The sequence below is a fragment of the Macaca thibetana genome, chromosome 10 (assembly GCF_024542745.1).
Source record: "Macaca thibetana thibetana isolate TM-01 chromosome 10, ASM2454274v1, whole genome shotgun sequence".
Taxonomy (NCBI): Eukaryota; Metazoa; Chordata; class Mammalia; order Primates; family Cercopithecidae; genus Macaca; species Macaca thibetana.
In genome coordinates, this window is record NC_065587.1 from 51208049 (window position 1) to 51229080 (window position 21032).

The window sequence follows — 21032 nt, forward strand, 5'->3', positions numbered from 1 at the left end:
GTTGAGCTTATCCTGGGTTTCAGTCCCAGTCTCTGAATCCCTTCTCATTTGGTCACAGACATCTCTTCCCCCATACCGTTTGTTCTCCCAACAGCACACAGCAAATTCAGCACATAAAAGTAGAACAATTAGCTAACATAGCATACAGAGTGTGAACCACATTCCTACAGTGCTAAACTATAAAATAATATCCCTAATTGCACTTCTCCTTCACGCACAGTATCCAACAAAGTGTTTCCAGAATTTCGATTCCAAATGTATGTTTCCTTCACAAGTGAGTTCATGTTGCTTGGCCCAGCTCCAGTGAACATCTGAGGAAGGGCAAATTGGCGGACTGATTTACTGATTTCCATCTTTCTCTCAAGTGAATTAAGCTTTCAGCACTGTTGCTTTTCATAGCCGGTATCTACATCTTCACATTTCTGTGTTTGCACTTACATTCATAAAATAGTCTGGGCAGAATGCAAAGACGAAGTCATGTTAGTGCAAACCCCACATGGACAGAAATGGCCATGTCTGCAGTGACCTGTCGGCTTGCAGGCAGCACGACCCTGCGGCAGTCCCTGCTGCCCAGGCTCTGGGCTCCCTGGCTGAGGGTCCCACCCTCTGAGGGTATTCCCTCAGGTTCAGCTGGGTCCTGGGAAGCAGGAAGATGTGGGAAGGGTGTGGGAAGGGAAGGGCTGAATTTTCTTTCTCTTTCTCTTGCTTTTCTTCTTTCTTTCTTTCTTTCTTTCTTTCTTTCTTTCTTTCTTTCTTTCTTTCTTTCTTTCTTTCTTTCTTTCTTTCTTTCGCTGAATTTTCTTTTTCTTTCTTTTTCTTTCTTTCTCTTTCTTTCTTTCTCTCTCTCTTCTTTCTTTCTTTCTCTTTCTTTCTTTCTCTCTCTCTCTCTCTTTCTTTTCTCTTTCCTTCCCCTCCCCTCCCCTCCCCTTCCTTCTTTCCTTTTTTTCCTTTCTTTCCTCCTCCCTCCCTCCCTCCCTCCCTCTCTCAAGCAGTCTTTCTGGTGGGTCACACTGCCCTGTTCGTAGCGGCAGCTGGGTGGGCCGGGCTGGGCAGGGGAGGATGTGTGGGGTGCCAGCACATGTGCCATCTGTCTCCCTCCTTACTGGCGTTTCCCAGCTTTTGGCCACCTGCAGAAGAGCTGTCTTGAGTCTGTTATGGGACATTAAGGCTTTGGAAACAGACAGAATCTGGCTTTCTATCCATGTTGTGCTGGGCACCAGCTGAGTGATGGAGACTAGTGGAGCAGTGACTTTCTTTTTCTCTGCCTCAGTTTTCTTGTGTGTAAAATGGGGATGATTTATTCATTTACTCATCCAACAACTTCTTACTAAGCACCTATCCTGTGGTAGGGATCATTCTAAGGTCTAAAGATCCGACAGTGAACAAGGCAAGAAAAGTCCCTGTTCTCATAGAGTGGCTATTCTAGTTGGGGGAACTTCAATGATAATGTGATGTTAAATTCTCTGGAGGATGTAAAATAAGGGTGACAGGATGTTTTGAGGGAGTTAGGGTGGTGGCTGCTGTTTTAGATTGGTCTTTGGGAAAACTGCATCTTACGTGACATGTAAGCAGAGACGTGGATGAAGTAAAGGAGAGAGAGAGGCAGGGGCTATGTAGCATTTCAGAGAGATAGACGACCTGCATGTGCAAAGGCCCTGCGGTAGGGTTGTGTTTGAAGAATTGCAGGAAAGCCAAGGGAGACCAGAATGAAGGCCGTAAGAGAAAAAGCAGGAGGAGATGAGGTCAGAGAGATTGAAAGAAGCCAGATGATGAAGGAGCATCTAGTCAATGGAAAGAGTCTGACATTTTTTGTTTTGTTTTGTTTTTGTTTTTTGAGATAGGATCTCGCTGCATCACCCAGGCTGGAGTGCAATGGCACCATCATGGCCCACTGCAGCCTCGACCTCCTAGACTCAAGCCATCCTCCCATCTTAGCCTCCTGAGAAGCTGGGACTATAGTGTGCACCACCATGCCCAGCTAATTTTTAAAATTTTTTTGTGGAGATGGGGTCTTGCTATGCTACCCAGGCTGGTGTTGAACTCCTGGGCTAAAGTGCTTTGGCCTCCCAAAGTGCTGGGAGTATACTCCCAGGTGTGAGTCACTCTGCCCAGTCCAAGTATGAGATTTTAAAGAAGCTTCTTAATTAAAGTGTAGCATCCATGCAGTAAGTGCACCCCCAGGGTGACGAATGCTTACATATGTCTATAGCATGGAACCACCAAGATCGAAGAACATTCCCATCACTCCAGAAGGTTCCCTCTTGCCCCTTTCCAGTCATGGCCCCCAGACCTCCAGAATCTCTCTGCTGATTTCTCTTACCAAAGCTTAGTTTTGCCTATTCTAGCATTGTCTGTGAATGGCATCATTCAGGATACGTGTGTGTGTGGCTGCTTTTGTGCAGCGTGATGTCTGTGGGATCGCTCTGTGGGATCCCTTCATGTTGGAGCTCATGGCATTGCCTTACAGAATGTTCCGTTTTATTCTCAGTGGGTTGGGAAGCCGTGGGAGGGTTTTGAGCAGAGGCATGACTGGAACTAATTTGCATGGTGAAAGACGCCCCTGTCAGTATCTGGGTAGAAGTGCAGGTCCAGGGAGGGGCTTGTTTGCATTTCCTAGGGGACCGGGACAATTGCCACAGATGGGGTTGTTTAAAACAACAAAATTGATTCTCTCTCAGTTTTGGAGGCCAGAAGTCCGAAATCAAGGTGTCGGTGGGTGCTCCCTCCTGGGGCTCCAGGGAAGGATCCTGTCTAGCGGCTGCCAGTGCTCCTTGGCTTGTGGCAGCATCGCTCCAGTCTCTGCCTCTGTCTTCACATGGCCGCCTTTTGTGTCTTTCTCCCCTCATAAGGACATGAGTCATTGGATTTAGGGTTCCCCTCTAATCCAGCATCGCCTTATTTTAACTAATTACCATACATCTGTAAAGACCCAATTTCCAAATAAGGTTGCATTCTGAGGTTTTGTTGGGGGCCTGGCATTTTGGGGAACACCATTCAACCGACTGCAGGGCTATTGCAATGTCCGGGCAGGAAGCAATGGTGTCTGACAACAGCGTGGTCATGGTGGGAGAGGTGGTTGGATTCACATAGAGCTTGAAGGCCTGAGCTGACACAATTTGCCTGATCATTGACTTTGGATATAAATGAATGAAAGGAGTCAAATGTGACTTGAGAGTTTTGTGCCCGAGCAGCTGGAAGAATGGAGTTGCATTTTCCCAAGAGGGTGCAGGCTAGGGTAGGACAAGGAAATAAACATTCCCTTTTGGATGCGTGAGGTTTAAGATACCTGCAGTACATCCAGGCAGGGTGTTGGGTGGGCAGCAGAGATTCTAGTCTGGAGTTTAGGGGCTGGAGAGATGAAACCTGAGTGTTTCCAATATAAGGAAAGATGGTGTTTAAAGCCAAGTCAGGCCAGGCACGGTGGCTCACACCTGTAATCCTAGTACTTTGGGAGGCCGAGGCAGGCAAATCACCTGAGGTCAGGAGTTCAAGACCAGCCTGGACAACATGGTGAAACCCTGTTTCTACTAAAAATACAAAAATTCGCTGGGTGTGGTGGTGGGCACCTGTAATCCCCACTACTCAGGAGACTGAGGCAGGAGAATTGCTTGAACCTAGGAGGCGGAGGTTGCAGTGAGCTGAGATTGCACCAATGCACTCCAGCCTAGGCGACAGAATGAGATTCTGTCCAGGAAAAGAAAGAAAAAAAGCTGAGTCAGGGTGGGATCAGCCGGGGGGCAGCGTGGACAGAAAGGAGGACTCAGGACAGTCCAGGAACGTGCTGCCATTAGGAGGTTGGGAAGACCATGAGGTTGACGCCTCACCTGAATCACTTCTGTGAATTTTGGGCATTTAAGGACTTCTCAGAAGTTCTTCCCATAGTGCCTGAAATGTAATGAGAATAGTGAATGCTAGCTCTGTGTGTGTTTGCCAGTTTTTTTTTTTTTTTTTTTTTTTTTAAAGAAAATAAAGTGAAACAACAATCTAGAGTGTTTGTGGGGAAGTGTCATTGGTGGCTGTGAAAATCTTGTGAAAATTCCTTGATCCTGGACCCTTCTCCCGCCAAGCCCTGGGGGCTTCTAGAAAGCACTTCCCCACCCCCAGGCACCCTGCACTCTGCCCAGAGCTGACATCACCAGGGCAGCTTGTGGCAAGTGCTGGCTCCTAGGACAAAGGCCTGAGTGTGAGCAGCGTGGGGCCCGGCATCTCCCAGCTGCCGCAGCCTCAATCCCCCATCTGTGCCAGGGGTAAACACGGGTGGGGGCCATTCAGCTCAGCTAGAGCTGGGACCTGGGGTCCCCAGAATTCTGCTTTTCCAGGCAGGGCCTATTGTGATCCCTAAGAGGCAGTGGAGGTAGCTCTGAGACTTGGGCCAGCTCTTTGTGCCATGATTTCCCCGTGTGTGGTAGGGGACAGTGGTCCATGCTTATTTCCTTAGGCTTTTGGCATGAACTTTATGTGTATGTGAAGCACGAGGCACAGTGCCTGGCACATGATGGGCACACGGTATGGTTCTTATGGTCTTGTTTTCACTTGAATATAAGCAGGGAATTTGTTTCGTTGGGCAGTCCCCCGGTGCTTGGAGCTGTGCACAGCACACAATGTGTGTTTGTTGAATGAATGAATAAATGATAGGATGGGAATCCCTTTTCCTAAGAGTCTGGATTCATTTCCACTTTGCCAGGGTGGTGTCGAGGAGGAATGGCTAGATGTGCTGGTGGGTTGTTCCTTCATTAGTTAGTTGGTTAGTTCATTCACTTACACATCATGGGCACATAGTGAGCCCGAGGGACCCAGGACTGTGAGGGGCATGGCAGGGAAACACCGCAGAACTCATGGTTCCTGCCAAACAAAAACGGATTCTTCAGTTGGAGCAACAGTGCCTGTAATGTGATTGAGAGCCCCGTGGAACAAATAGCCACCTATGGAGGCTCCAGGAGGAAGAAGTCAGGTTGGGTGGCTGGGCTGGCCTTGGTGCATGGGTGGGCTTGGGGTAAGGGCACACGGGCATCATGATTTCAATCCCAGACTCTGTGTCAATCCGCCTGGCTCTAGGTCCCAGTGACTCACTTTTCTGGGGTCCTCTCATGCCCCAGGGGTCTAAGCTGTGAGAGGAGAATAATCATAGTTTTCAGTTCATAGGGTGGTTGGTGGTCGGGAGCCCTAGAGGCCTGCTGGAAACATGATTAGCTCTTGGTCAGTGTTCGTGATGATGATGGCAGTATTATTATTATTATTTTTATTATTGGGGAAGAGAACACATTCCAGACAAGAGGCATGGAATGAGCCGAGAGAGGCAAGGGGGCTGCAGGGCAGAAGTACTGACATGGACGACACTGAATTGATTCATGCGGACAGGAGCTTGGGGGTGAGCGTGGGAGTTAGGGTAATGGTACTCCATTCCTAAGAGAGCTGCACTTTTTAACTCTGCAAGCCAGATTAGAGGTATGCATATGACAGAATCACGTACACTCCTCCCAGGTAAAGAACTAGAACATTTTCAGTAACAGTTGAAGATTCCCAGTTCTTTCCAACCCGAAACTCTCCCTCCACAGAGGGAACCCCCACTGGAATTGGGTGCATTCCTTTAACACGCATGTCTTTATATTTGACCTCATACATGCTTTCCATAAACAGCACCTAGTTTTATGTCTTTAAAAGATTTCTATAAATGGTTTCATACTGTACATATTCTTCTTTCTTTTGCACAAGAGTACATTTTTGGGGTTCGCCCGTGTTGCTACTTGTGGCCCTGGTTATCTCATTTTCACTGCTGTATAGCTAGTTACCATTGTATAAATCTGCACAAACAGACTGAAACAAAAATACAGATGTTTCCATTCTCAGGTGATGGATATTTAGGTTGAGTCCCATTTTTTACTGTTGTAAACAAGGCATTTTTGAGTCTCCTGGTGTGTATACGTGAAAGCTTCTCTAGAAAAGGAATGGGTGAATTTTTCGGCAAAAGGCCAGATAGTCAATATTTTAGGTTTCGCCACTATACGGCCTTTTTTTCAACAACTCAGCTCTGCCTTTGTAGCTTGTAGGGGGCCACAGACAATGTGATGGATGTGACTGTGTTTCTAATAAAACTTTACCAAAATGGGGAGTAGGCAAGATTTGGCCCACTAGGCTTTGTGTTGCTTATAAATGATACACATTTTCACTTATCCTAGGGGGTGCTAAATCGCTTCCCAAGTGATTGTTGCCGTGCTCTGAGAGCGTTTCCCATGGTTGAGGGTGGCCATGTCCCTGTGCTCTCCTTGGTGGGTTTCATGAAGGTCTCCTGTCCCTTTGCAGAGCTGCATGCTTCTGGGAGGCCGGAAGACTACGGACATCCCTTTGGAAGGCTACCTGTTGTCTCCGATCCAGAGGATCTGCAAGTACCCGCTCCTCCTTAAGGTGAGACTTTCCCATATTTGAAGTGACAGAAAACGCGTTGACTTCAGCATAACATAAAATTTGTTAGTTCAAGTATCTGAGAAGTCTAGCAGCAGTGTCAGCTTTGGACTGGGCTGGATTTAAACCAGGACCCTGCCTCTTTCTCTCTTGTTCACTCTGCTTTCCACCGTTCAGGCTTATTTTCAGTGTGGCAGCAGGTAGGTGGCTGTGGTTCTCCTGGCCTCACATCCTCTCAAGTTTAAGGTCAGTGGGAAAGAGTGAACCTCTCTACTAAGAGCTGAGGAAAGTGCTCAGATTCGTTCTGTCTTTGGCCATCTGCGGCCAGGGGAAGGTCATATGCCAAATGGTTTGGGCCCGAGTCATGTGCTTTGACCTGGACCAATCACATGAAGCCTTTGCATGTACCATTTATCATCCTCCAGTCAGCTTAGACCCGTGCTTTACCCCTGAACCAATCACTATTGCTGTGCTCTGATTAGCTGAGACATGTCCCACACTCCACTCTGATCCAATGACAGTGAGCAGGGCAATGTTGTTTTCTGATTGGCTGAAACCTGGGTCAGGTGCTGCACTCTTGAACCAATGATTCTGAGCAAGAGAATTCTAATTGGCTCAGACTTGGGTCATGTGCTCCAACCTTGAACCAATTACTGGGTGCCACAGGCCATGAGTGAGGACAGATGAACCCCACCTGCCCAACCTCTGAGCTGTTTGTGGAAGGCAGGGTGAGGGCAGGCATAGGCATTGACTGGGCAAATGCAGCCATCCATACACCTGCTGTTTCCTTCCCTGCCACCAGCCCTGGCTTCGTCTTGGCTCGGCAAAGCACGGAAGGTTTGCTGCTTGTGTGGGAATGGAGAAGTCTTGATTCTAGGCTTCGTGCTGGCTGCTGGACAGATCCTGAGCCCGGGGAATGGCTCTTCCACCTTCCTCTGTTCTCAGCCCGGAGTTTCAGCCCTTGGAAATGGCTGAACAAAATGGCTGTTGGCTGGAGCCTGTCCTGGCTCTGTCCTGAAGGCAGCTGTGTCTCGGGTTCCCCGGGGGATTAATTTGGCTGGTGGGGCCTCATTCACACACCTTCTCACAGGGGCCTGTGTATTTTTGCTCCATGAACTGGAAGCAAAAGGGGAGGGGAAGAGTACTAGGGCATTCTTCATCTTGGTTTTCTGCTGGAGAAGGTGGGTGATGCTGGAGCCTCTGAGCTGGGCCAGACCCTGGGGCCATCAGCTCTGCCCACGAACACACACCTTTGCCGTGCACAGCCACGGGGGTGGGCCAGACGCAGCTCTCCCATGCCTCCTTTGGTCTGCTCCTGCTGTTGATCTCCAGCAAACTCGAAAGGAGCTTCAGCACTTGTTCTTGCCATGGGTTTGATCCCTAAATAGGTCTTGGAAATGCTGTAGCTCAGGTCTTCACCTGGGTGTGGAAGAAGCTTCGGGTGAAACTTGTAAACTGGTAGCCTGTGGACCAAATCGGGCCTGCAGATGTGCTTCGTGTGATCTGTGTGGTGTGTCTTTCAAACTCGGATTAGCTGCCAGCATTAAGAGACAGTGTACTGTAGTGGTTAGAGACAGGGTTGACAAAACTGTGGCCTATGGGCCAAATACAGCCCATGGCCTGTTTTTGTACAGCCTGTGAGCTAAGAATGGTGTTTACTCTTTTTTAAAAAGGGTTGTTCAAACAAACAAGCAAAACCCCAGAAGAATATGTAGCAGAGAGTGGATGTGGCCAGCAGAGCCTACACTATTTACTATCTGGCCCTTTGCAGCAAAAATGTGCTGACCCCTGGATGAGAGCCAGGCGTTGTAGCCGTAAGCAGTCTGGGTTTGGATTTCTCTGTCATTTACGAGTGTGTGACCTTGGGCAAGTCACTATCCTTTCCTGTGCCTCAGTTTCTCACTGAAACATAGGGTTTGTATTAATGGTACTTATGGGGTTGTTATGATAAGTAATCATGGACTTAGTTCTAACAGCAACTCAGCCAGGTAGGCACTGTGATTAGCCCCCTTTTGGAGATGGGGCAACTGAGGCACAGAGAAAGGAAGTGGCCTGTCCAAGGCCACATAGTAGATAAGCAGCAGAATCATGATTAGAACCCGGGCGTTCTGATTCCAGAGGGCCACCCCTACCCATATGGCTTTACTGCCTGTTGAGAGCATTTTGGGAAGTTAAACTGCCAAAGTGCTGGAGTATCAGCGATGCTGCCCCTTCTCAGTTCCCTAAATGGGGTCTAAGGTCGGTGGCCCTTTGTTTTGAGACTGGTCTCCTTCTTCTCTGGATTTCAAAATCTTGAACATCTGACCCATGAGAAGAACCAGCAGCCATAGTCCAGAGCCCGAACTGAGGTTTGGTTTCTGGATCTTGCGAAAGTCTGGGTTCCAGCAGGGACTTGGAACTGCAGCTTCCGTGACATATTTTAACACACGGTGTGGCTGGACCTGTGTGTACTGTGGACTCTAAGCTCGATGTGAGGCCCGGGCATTTCTGAGGCCTGTTCCCATCTCCCCAGGCGCCAGAGTTTGGTCTGGTGGGATTCCTGGGCTCTGGATTCCCGGGAGAACAGAGAGAGAGCAGGGGCAGAACCGCCCGGCGACCCGCGGAGGAAATGGCCCGCAGGAAATGGCGATGGGGTGGCCGCGGTTCGCTGTCCTGGCCAGATGGCTGTTTACACTGCCCACTTGTGCTCCGTGGGGGCATGCCTTGTTTCCTTGGTCTCTAGCTGTGTTTATCAAGTAGGAGATTGCAGGGTGGGGGGTGCTGTTTAGGAGAGAACAAGCAAGGCCTTAGACTCCCGTTGGGGCCATGCCTTGCTCCCTGCCTGACAGAACTGCTCAGTGTGCCCGGCGTTTGGCACCAGAGCGGGAATATTTGCATCAGCAAACACCCAGGGCTGAGGGGAGCGCTGTCCCCCGGCCTCCGGAGTTCCTCCTTTCTGTCACATTTTCCAGTGGATTTTCAAAGATGATCCCATGAACTTGAAGCAGCTGAGCTCAACCCCCCAGCCCACCCCCTCTGGCTTCTCCAGATTCCGACACCCTTGCAGGGGTCCCCGTGGCCCTCTGAGCCCCCTTGTTTGAGCTGAACTCCCACTTGGGGTGGGCACTCAAGGTTGAGGAGCCTGGGTAGGAAGAGGGAAGAGGCGAGAATAAAAGCCTTTTTGGGAACAGCCCCTAAATGCTGAACTTGAACGTTGCCTAAGAATAGCCGGAACATTCTATCTCGACTCTTCAGCCCAGGCGCGGGATAGACAGTTGGCATTTCAGGCTTTGTTGACTTTTCCATTCATGTTGCCAGGGAAATGATTCAGGTTTGGGGTGATGCCCCTGGTGCACAGCTGGCAGGTGCCCGGTGGGGGGCCCAACTGTCACTGATCCTCTTAGTTATTTCCTGGTGATGCGCACATCTGTGTTGCTGCTCGCTCTTCACAGCTGTGAACAAGACAGACCCGGACCCTGCCCCTTGGAGCTTCCAGCCTTGGGCTGGGCCCTGCAGGGACTTGGAGTGTGTGGCAGGGGCAGGGGCCATCCTGGGGCCGACTGCAGGGGACACATCCTGTCTCGGGGGCAGCTGCCACCTTTGCCCCCAGCTCTCTGGCCACTTGATCTTGGTCTCCTCTACTGCTTCCTCGTCTCTGGGGCCTCTGAGGAGAGATGGGCCCCAGGCTTAGTCCTTTGGCCGTTTACCCATCTAGACTTGCTCCTGTGGTGGCCTTATCCACTCTGTGGCCTTTTTAAAAAAAAGTATACTCAAGGGTTACGCAACCATTACCACAATAATTTTAGAACATTTCCGTCACCCCCAAAAGAAACCCCAGACCTATAAACGCTCACGGCTCATCTGCCCCTCCTCTGGCCCCTGCTGACCACTCGTCTGCTTTGTGCCTCTGTCAGTTCTTCGCCTGTTCTGGATATTTCCTCCAAGTGGAATCACACAGTGCTGCTCTTTCGTGCCTGGCTGGCTTCACTTAGACTCATGTCCTCAAGGCTCAGCCACATTGGAGTGTGTCGGTGCCTCCTTCCTTTTTGTGGCTGAATCATCTTCCGTTGTGTGGCTGGACCACGTTGTGTTTATCCACTCATTAGCTGACGGACATTTGGGTCGTTTCCACTTTCTGGCTGTTGTGAGTCACGCTGCTCTGAAGGTTCATGTACGGGATTTGTGTGGGTGTTCCCATGGCCTTAAAGTCCGTCTGCATGTGGATGACTTCAGCCTGGACCTCTCCTCTAGACCCTGGACTTGTCTTCCTGCCCGTTGAGTTTCTGCATTTGAGTGTCTGGCAGGCATCTCTTGTCGAGCATACTCATGCCTTTCCCCAGACCACCTCCCCACCCACCTCTCCATCCCCAGCTCAGCAGACAGTCCCTCTGTCCTTCTGGTTGCTCAGGCGAAACCTTGGGATTACGTTTGGTGTCCCTCTTTCCCCGCTCCCATGTCTCGCCATGAGGAGGTCCTGTCGGCTCTGCTCTCAGACTCTGTCCAGAGTCCAGCTGCTTCCGAATGCCTTTAGTCCCTACGTGCTGGGCCACTGCCACAGCCCCAGCCCCAGCGGGCCTCCCTGCCTCTTCTTGTCCTCTGCAGGCTGCTTCCAGCTCAGCAGCTAAACCGAAGTCAGTTCATGTCACTTCTCCCCAGATGACCCTCCCAGGGCTCTCTGCTCACTCCAAATAAGGTCCAAGTTCTTTGCCATTGCCATCTGCAAGGTCCTACACGGTCTCACCCATGATCCTCTCTGACCGTCTCTGCTCAGCCAGGCTTGCTTCCTGAAGCTCTGTGAACACAGCAAGCAGGTTTCTGCCTAAGGGCCTTGGCACTTGCCCTTTCTTCTGCCGGGACATTTTACCCCATGTCTCCTGAGACTCGTTCCTCATCTTTGTCAGGCTTCTGCTGCTCCAGTGCCTCCCTCCCGAGCCCTTTCCTGGCCACCTCTGCGATAGAGGAGCTGCCTCTGCCATTCTCTGTCCCCTTCACCTTGCTTTTATCTTTCTTCACAGCTGGCTCACATTCTGTCCTGGGACGCTTGGTGTCCTGATTGGTTTTGTGACGTCAGCTCCCCAAAGGCAGGGATTTGGGCCTGTTTCCCCAGTGCCTGGAATGGTGCCTGCACACGGTAGATACCCCTGGTCACTTAGTGAATGTGTGGAAAGGCCACCCCTGTCTTCTTGCCAACTGTTTCTGAATCCAGAAATTGGGACTTTTATGGTGAAAGTTACTTATGTCCAAGTATCAGCTTGATTCAGAACTTGTTAAACATTGTGGGCCCCAACAGGGCACATCCTGGGACCTGTCCGTTCAGAACAGCTGCTGTAGTGGGGTTGCGTCCAGGGATGTTTTCCGCAGAATAGCTGCTTGGGGTACAGCCTTGGGTCTGGTGCACAGCCGCTGGTGTCTCCTGCACCTCCCATGTCTGTCTGTGGGTGATGCAGCTGTCACCCAAGTGCAGCGCAAGGACCTTGTCATTCAGCTGCTACCTCTGTCTACTTAGCTGGGAGGAAAGTGGCCGATACTGAGGTCAGCACTCTTGGGATGGCCTGAGTGAGGTCCATTGTCAGGGAGGTGTTGACCTCAATTCTCAGTGAAGGGGGACAGCTGGGAGTGACATGTTTCGCAGAGCATGGACGTGTGCTACTCATAGCTTTCCAGAAGGTTTTAGGTGGCACCAGAGCAAACTTTATGTGGGGTGGGTGGAGGAGGGAGGGGAGAAGCCAACATTAAAAAGCAGTGACTCACGCAGTAGAATACTACTCTGTTAGCAAATGCCTTTCCATCTTCCTAGTGTCCTCCAAGAGAGAGCCACAGTTGGTGCTGCAGTGTTTAGGGTTTTTGAAGCCATTCATTCATTCACCACCTATTTATTGAGCAACTATTATATGTCAGGCACTGCTTGAGGTGCTAGGGGTACAAAGTGAACAAAACCAGCTTGAACCCCTGTCCCCTTGGAACGGGACATTCTTCTTGGGGGAGATGGTGGCAAATGAGTAAGAAATGTGTATGCTTGTTTAGATGGAATATTTGGATGCTGTGGAAAAAATAAATATCAGGTTCAGAAGATCAGTAAGGACCAGGAGTCACTCAGGGGGTTGCAGGTTTAGATAATGTGGTCGGGGAAGGCTGGACTGAGAAGGAAACATTTGAGCAAAGACCTGAAAGAGGTGAAGGAGGAAGTCAAGCAGGTACTTCGGGGAAAATTGTTCCAGAGGGAACAGCCAGTTCAAAGGTCCTGGGGCAGGACTGTTCCTGGTGTGTCTGGGGAACAGTGAGGAGGCCAGAGTGACTGGAGAGGAGAGGATAGGGAGAGAGCAAGGGAGGAAGGTTAGAGAGGTAATGGAGCCAGGTCAGGGCCTTTGTGAGGTCTTTATTTTCCATCTGGGTAAGGCGGGAGCCATGGGAAGGTTCTGAGCAGGGAGGAACAGGATCTGCCTTAGTTCTAACAGGGTGCCTTTGGCTGGGTGTGGAGGATGGACCGTGGGGTGGTCAGGGTGGAGTCAGGGAGACCAGGAAGTACTTGGCTTCAGTGGTTCGGGTAGGAGATGTCTGGACCTGGTGGTGGCAGTGGAGGTGGGTGCATTTCATGAGAGTTGCCTTTTCACATCCTTTGCCAGTTTGCTATTGGACAGTTGTCCTTTTGATTTCCCAGAGTCCTTCTATTATTCTGGATACTTTGGGTTATCTCTTTGGAGTTTTTGTCTGACTGATGTTACACAGTGAGCTCCTCATCTGCTGGGGATTGGGCATTGTCACCGTCTTGCTGAGAAAGTACAGGAAGTCAGAGATCTCTTCACTGCAGCCCCCTCTACCCTGACCCCATCCTTCCCCAACCACAGTGCCCACCCCTTCATCCTGTCTCTCGGACCAAGCACCAACACCTCGCCCACAGCTGCTCCAGAGACTCAACCTGTGTCAGCCTGTTGTGCTCAGGCTCTTTCCTGTGTGGTGAGCACTAACCTCGGGACACCCCTTGTTGGGGAGTTGGTCGGGGGGTGGTCCTGCCATCGCCTCTTCCTTTAGAAGCCGTGCTCAGATGCCCCATCTTCGAAGGAGCCTTCCCAGATCACCTTTTGTGGGGTCCAGCCTGGATTCTAATTTCTCCTACACTGTATGTGGTTAAGAGTGAATACAGAAATCCAAGTCTACCTCTTCTTAGCTGTGTGACCAAGAGCAAGTTGCTGAACCTCTCTGTGTTGTCTCCATTTTCCCATCTGTAAAATGGGCATGGTAGTTACCTCCTAGGCTTGCTGTGAAGATCAGATGAGACAATGCATGAGAAAACTCATGAAAGCATTTTGCATATTACTGAGTAAATGGTCATGTTTGTTCAATGTTGGTGACTCAAATATTGTAATGGTTTTTATGCTTATCAATCCTAGCTCCTGACCTTATTAGCATTGCCTCTTTGAAATCTGACTTAAACTCTGTATGCCTCAGTTTTCTCCTGTGAAATACTGCCCTAGTTACTGGTTATTATAACGATGAAATGAAAAATGTCTGTAAAAAGGTGAGATGTGCTTAATATTAGCTACTTTTATTGTTTCAGCGTCTGTTTTTTCCAATATTAATGTAGCTACATTAAGTTTCTTTTGACTAGTGTTTTCCTGAAATATCTTGTTTCTCCTTTTGTGGTTGACCTATCTGAATCCTTAGGCTTCAGGTGCTTTTTTTGTTAACTCCATAGAGTTCAATTTAAAATCTGATCTAATAATATCTTCTAACAGGAGCATTTAGTCCACTTATATTTATTGTGTTTATTAATATATTTGAACTTGGTTCTGCCATCCTTTTTTTGATTTCTACGTATCCTCTTTTTTTGATGCTTTTGCCTCTTTCCATGTTTTATTTTGGATTGTTTTAGTTTTTTGGGGCTTAGTTGCTCTTTTTCCTTTATTTTTTCTATTTTTATTTATTTTTGCTTCCACTAAGTTGGAATTTATAGCTGTCATCACCACTACCACCACCACCATTACCATCACCATCAATCACCACCATCTCTTACCATTTTACCCTTTTCTCTAGAGAAATGCCTGTATAGAGCCTGGAAGTGGGAACAAGAGGTATAGAACTTTATGGTGAGCCATGCTAGGGCCTCTTTGAAAGGTTGGATATAGAGCTCCTGAATGTCAGAGCCTGGAGGGTCAGTAGAGACCTACCAACTTAGGGTCACAAACACAGATACCTGCAGGGCAGGTGCAGGAAACAAGTGAGTAGCTTGGTTGTAATTTAGCGAGGTGGGTGGGAACTGTGGCAGACTAGAGGGCACTCGTCCCTTCTAAGGAGCAGCCACCGCTCAGCCCAGCCAACTGTTACTGTAAGGTGGAAACGCAAGCCCAGGGTGGCCAGAGCTTCTGCTTTGTTGACAGAGGCTGGCGATAGCATTTAGCTTAGTCTCATCACTACCTTGCATAGCCAGGAGGCATAGACACAGAAAGGGGAGGCAACTTGTCCAAGATCACACAGCACATCCTCATCAAAGCCAGAACAGGAACTTCCTGATAGAAGCCCACTTCCCACTCTACCCACCTTTCCTCTGAATAGAAGAAAGGAGTTTTTAAAACCCACAAGCATTGTTTCCTTTCTCCTGCTAATTCCTAATTGGTGGGACTACAGTTTCCTAGACATGCAGCAGAAGCTGAAATTCTTAAAATTGGAAATACATTTACATGAAATCTGCATATTATTTGCATGCATGGAGGGTGTTTGTGGTTTTTTTTGCAATGCTGGGCAGCTCTTCACTTCTGGGTTCTCTTGGACTTTTTTGGACAGATGTTTTTCGCTTCTTGTTTTCTTTTCCTTTTTTTTTTTTTTTTTTTAAGTGGTGGTGGGTATCCTTAGCACCTCTTCATTTGCATTCTGCTGTCACCCTAGGTATGGCCGCAGGGGACTTCAGCACTGTGGGTACAGGAGCAAGCCAGGCTTCCTGAGCTTAGATGGCAGAGCCTTGGGCAGGCCTGTGTGACTGGAGGCAAGTCACTGAGTGCAGGATCAGCCCCTTCCTGGAGCTGGCTGAGGTGTCCCCAGAAAGTGGGTATTGTTCTGCTTGACACCACCTCCCTGCCTCCATGAGATGCCTTTTTCTGTTTGTGGAGAGGACAGTATGGCTTTCCAACCCCCACCAACCCCAACTCACAGGGAATGGTGGGTATTGTCACGTCTTCCAGTGACAGTCGCAGCTTTGTTTTCACACTGTGGGTTTATGGATTCATTTTCTGACAATTTCGCTTGCCAGTGACTGAAAATCTACTTTATTGTTTTTATGAACTTATTAATTAAACTTGCGTTTTAAAAAAGAATAGAAAACAGAAAAGACCGACGGTAGGTCTGACTTCAGGCACAGCTGCATCCAGGGCTCAGGCGATACTGTCCTGGCTCCATTTCTCCATGTCCTGCTGTGTTTCCCTCAGTGCCAGCCTTGTGCTCAGGAGGCTGCTTTCTCACAGTGGCATCGTTGGTCACCAGCAGCCTCAGGCCTGTGTGTGACCAGCGTGCCCACCCAGGAAGAGGAGAGCATGCCTTTCCCAGCATTTGCATAGGAAGTCCCAGCCTGAGGCCCACTGGCTCAGCATGGATCCCACACCCTCCTTGTGTGGCTGGGAGAATGGAAGGTCAGGCTTTAGTCACAGATCCGCACTGGGAGCTGGCTGGGGTGGCCTCTCCTGGACTCCATGGCCCAAGAGAGGAGCAGGTGGAAGCAGTAGGCCTCTGCAGCTCGTCCTCCTCTCTCCTTGCCACCTCCTCTTCCTCTGAGCCCTTTGTTCTTCTCCCAGTCCTCTCCTGGGCCTTGGGTTGAGGCTGAGTGATCTGGGCCTTGGGTGAGGCTGAGTGAGCCAGTAGGAGCTGGCCTTAGCCACGCTTGTTTTGTTGCCCTGGAATTTGAGGCCCTGCACCTCAGGCTGCCTCTTATGGCCGTGCCGGGAGCTGAGTACACAGTTTTGGGGACATGAAGGGGCTGCTCAGAGCGGACACCTTTGGACATCCTTTGAGTAAATGTGATTGCAGGGGTGAGAGGGAGGTGAGGCATCTCGCGGAAGCCCAGGCTTCTCTGCGCCGACATCCTCTCTTCTAGGAAGCCTTTGCCTGGGGCCTCACTCATGAAACCACATAGGGCTCGAGGGGCGGATGCTGGGGAAGGCAACTCAGCCTGGGTCCTGGAGGGGTTAATGCTGCTGGTTCACAGGGTAGCCCTGGCACACCCCTCCCTTCCCCACTCTCAGTTTTTCTGAAGGATCCCCAGGACCTGCCCTGCTCAGACATTTTGTATTCTAAGAGTCTGATTTGGGGGTGTTCATTTCCAGCTATTACTGTTTCTAGAGGGGCCTGTAGATGTGGTTGGCATCTGCCAAGTTCACTTCCGGTCTCTGTGGCCTTGGGCAAGAGGCTTTTAACCTCTCTGTGCCTCAGTTTCCTCATATATAGAGTTGGATGATAATAGTACCTACCTCACTGGGATGATTTGAGGATGAAATGACTTAATACACTTAAATTTCGAGCAGTGCTTGGTGCACAGTAAGTACTCGGTAGATGCTAGCTATTAGGACTATTACCACGACTTCTGTTTTCACTATTACTCCTTCTATACAGAAATCATAAGAAATAGTCACTATTACCACAGACATAACGATGATGATGATGATAAATATTGTGTCCTTTCTGGGTACCAAGATTTTTACATTCATCACTCCATTGGATCTTTACATTAGCCTTAGGGGGTGAGTCTTAGCCTCTTTCACGGATGTGCACACTTGGCTTTAGAGAAGTGAGGTCACTTGTGCAAGGCCACCCAGCTGAGATGTGGTGGAGGCGAAGTGGAGACCACGCCTCCCTTTTCCCAGCACCCATTCTCTTGACCACAGGGCTTTCCAATTTCATGATCTGATACTGGGTTTGAGCTAGAATAGAGCATTAGTGGGCGTGAATCTATCATTGATACCTCTATTGATGGGGAACTTACTACCTTACAAGGTAGCCCCCTCTCTTGTGAGAAAGCTCCAAGTGGTGTAAGAATGGATTAATCCAAACAGTGGTCTCTTGCACAGATCCCGTAGGACTCCTTGAGGTCTTACAGATCCACTGGGCCTCTTCATCATGTAGTTCTCCCAAGATGCTTAGCGAGCAAGCAAGCATCTCTTGGGTTCCTTCCAGAAATACTCTTCTCTGGGCCAAGTCCTGGAAGTTCACGTATCTGTTCCACTTTGGATATGGATTCCGGGGTTTTCAGTACCATAGTATGTCTCTTTTGAACGTGACTCTATTCTAATTTATTAGGACAGTCTGTTCAGTTCTGAATTGGGCAGGAGCTCCTCACCTCCCTCCTTTCGCATGTTAGACCTTTGTTAGTATCGCTCAAGCTCTCGTTAGCTTTGAAGATACCCACATTTTATGCCTGTCTGAGACTAACTGGGACACCTTCGAGATTCCATATCTGTGCACTCTCTCTGAGACTCTGAAACAGTAGCAACGTTTTCAAATAAGAGATGGAAAAACTAGCCCACGCTGACTTACACAACATATATATGTAAAATATAAATAGGCTCACATAACTGAAAAGCCATGGATAGATGGCTTCAGGTATGGCTGGATCATGGTGTCGCAAGGGAATTGCCCAACTGCTTTCCTAAGCTGCTGCACCATTTTATATTTTTACCAGCAATGTAGGAGGGCTCTGTTTTTTTCATATCCCCACCGACAGTTGTTATTCATGTTTTGGATTATAGCTGTTCCAGTAGATGTGAAGTGGTATCTCAGTTTGGTTTTGTTTTGCATTTTCCCAAATGATGTTGAACATCTTTTCGTCTGCTTATTGGACATTTGTATATCTTCTTTGGAGAAATGTCTGTTCAAGTCCTACGCCTGTTTTTTACTTGTATTATTCATCTTTTTGTTGTTAAGTTGTAAGGGTTCTTTATATATTCTGGGTACAAGTTCCTCATCAGATGTGTAATTGATACTATTTTCCTGCATTATGCGGATTGTCTTTTCCCTTCCTTTTTAATTTTATTTATTTTTTGGCTTTCACAGTGGGATAGTATCATTTGAAGCACAAAAGTTTAAATTGTAATGAAATTCACTTTATCTATGTTTTTTTAAGTTGCTTGTGCATTTGGTCGTATCTAAGAGCACTTTGCCTACTAACCTGTGGTCACAAGGAGTTTACCTCTATGTTTTCTCTGACAGTTTTGTAGTTTCAGCTCTTAACATTTAGGTCTGTGATCCATTTTTAGTCCATTTTTGTGTGTGCCGTGAGGAAGGGGCCAGCCTAATTTTGTTGCACATGGATATTCAGTTACATCACTTGTTGAAAAGATGGTTCTTTTGGCCATTTAATTGCCTTGGCATCCTTGTGGAAAATTAACTGACCATAAACATAAGGATTTATTTCTGGACTCTTATTTTTTTTTTGATATGCATTGATTTTTACTTTTGATTTTCTTTTTTTTTTAAGTTCTGGGCTACATGTGCAGAATGTGCAGGTTTGTTACATAGGTCTACATGTGCCGTGGTGGTTTGCTGCACCTATCAACCTCCCCCCTTTTTTTTTTTATTTAAAGAGATAATAGAGACAGGTTTGTTCTGTCTCTCAGGCTGGAGTGCAGTGGCCCGATTATAATTCACTGTAACCTGGAACTCCTGGGCCCAAGTGATCCTCCCTCCTCAGCCTCCCAAAAGCTGGAACTACAGGTACACATCACTGTGTCCGGCTAAGTTTTTAAAATTTTTTCGTAGAGATGGTGTCTTTCTGTGTTGCCCAGGCTGGTCTGGAACTGCTGCCCACCGGCTACAATTCTTTTCCATTGATCTCTAGGCCTATCTTTATATAGTACTATGTTGCCTCTTTTTTATTTTTATTTTTATGATGGAGTCTCACTGTATTGCCCAGGCTGGAGTGCAGGGGCATGATCTTGGCTCACTGCAACCTCTGCCTCCCGGGTTCAAGCGATTCTCCTGCCTCAGCCTCCCAAGTAGCTGAGATTACAGGTGTGCACCACCATGCCTGGGTAATTTTTATATTTTTAGTAGAAACGGGGTTTCACCGTGCTGGTCAGGCTGGTCTCGAATTCCTGATCTCGTGATCCACCCGCCTGGGCCTCCCAAAGTGCTGAGATTACAGGTATGAGCCACCATGCTTGGCTGTTACTTCTTCAGATCTTGAGAAGGAGTGTGCCGGGAGAGGAAGCAGCAAGTCCAAAGGCCTGGAGGCAGGAATGGGCCCTCATTTTTTGAAGCTCAACAGAGTGGAGCCAACACACCCCTGTGAACCAAGACACCAAAGCTAACACTTCCCTTGCGGGTTTGGTCCAGCCTTGGGCCTGGCCAGGCCTTGCTTGGTTTCAATTCCCTACCCCTACCACTGACCTAGAGCAAGAATAGAGATAGAGGCAGCCAGACAGAAAAGGGAAGCAGCCTTTTTTTTCACTTTTACTAACTACTGGGTTAGTAAAGTTAGTTAGCCCCACGGGGAACCCCTGGAGGAGAATCACTGAGATTCCAACATCCAGGGTTTGGGAGGAGCCGATGTGGTGGCAGTGCCCGTCAGAGGGGTGCCGTGGGCCCGTCAGGTTTTAGTTTCAAGAATAAAAGTGGTGAGGGCTTCCTATTTGTTGGGGGAGGTGGGAAGTGGCCCAGGGCCTCAGGCTGGAGAATCACAGAATAGTGATTCAGAAATGTGAGCTCTGGAGCTGGACCGTGTAGCCATTTAGCTGTCCCTGACCTTGGGCAGTAGACCTTGCCTCTGTGTGAGCCTCAGCTTCCTCATCTGTCAGGTGGGGGTAGTAGAAGCACCTGCCTGCTAGGGCCATTGGGAGGCAAAGTAATTTCACTGATGGCCAAGCTAAACAGAGCCAGCAGAAGGAAGAACGCGGTTTCGTGGTGAATTTATCCCAAGTGCCACAACACAGTGGGGTCTTTTGTAATAGGATATGTTTTAGCTGCAGTGGCAGAGCTCCGAAGCAACAGTGGCTTAAACAACATCTAAGCTTCTTTTTGTCAAGGCAGTCCAGGGCAGTATGGTGGCTCCATGCTGACAGCATCAAGTTCTGCCAGCCCTGAGGAGTGGCCCTCACCACCGGGGTTGCAGGTGCTTACACCATGCCCACATTCCAGCCAAGGAAGAGGGAAAGGAGAAGGGAAACTGCACCTGGCACTTCTGCTCACACTCCATCCACGAGAACCTAGTGTCCAGGCAGACTGGGCGTGTGGCCTTTATTCCAGGTGCCCTTATGCTCAACTAAGAATCAGTTCTGTTGCTTTTAACGAAGGGCCAGCAAACTTTTCCATTAAAGGACCAGCTAGTAAATATTTTAGGCCTTGGGATCCATACAGTCTGTCATTGTAGTGTAAAAGCAACCACTGACAATATGTCAATGAATGAGGATGCTGGGTTCCGATACAAGTTTTTTTTACAAAAACAAGTGATGGGCTGGCCTGGGTCCTCGGACTGTCATTTGACCGCTGCTTTGGATGAAAGGGATGATGGGTAGAACCTGGGGTGGGGGTCTCACTAACTGGCAGCCTCTGTTCCTGCCCACCGGGAGCTGACTGGCCACATTCACTCCCTGGCCTTGGCTGGCCTCACAAAGGTCCAGATGCCAAAAACCACTTCAGGGAACCCGGGTCTGGGGTAGCTTTGCTGAATTGAATGGAAT

The 21032-nt window shown here is 48.8% G+C and overlaps 1 protein-coding gene across 1 annotated transcript in view; it reads left to right on the forward strand.

Moving 5' to 3' along the window:
- Positions 1-21032, forward strand: part of PREX1 (phosphatidylinositol-3,4,5-trisphosphate dependent Rac exchange factor 1) — a 204676-nt gene that overhangs the window by 96395 nt on the left and 87249 nt on the right. Inside the window, exon 5 of the mRNA XM_050807428.1 lies at positions 6301-6402. Within this exon, the coding sequence (XP_050663385.1) occupies positions 6301-6402 (102 nt within the window). The remainder of the gene's footprint in view (positions 1-6300; positions 6403-21032) is intronic.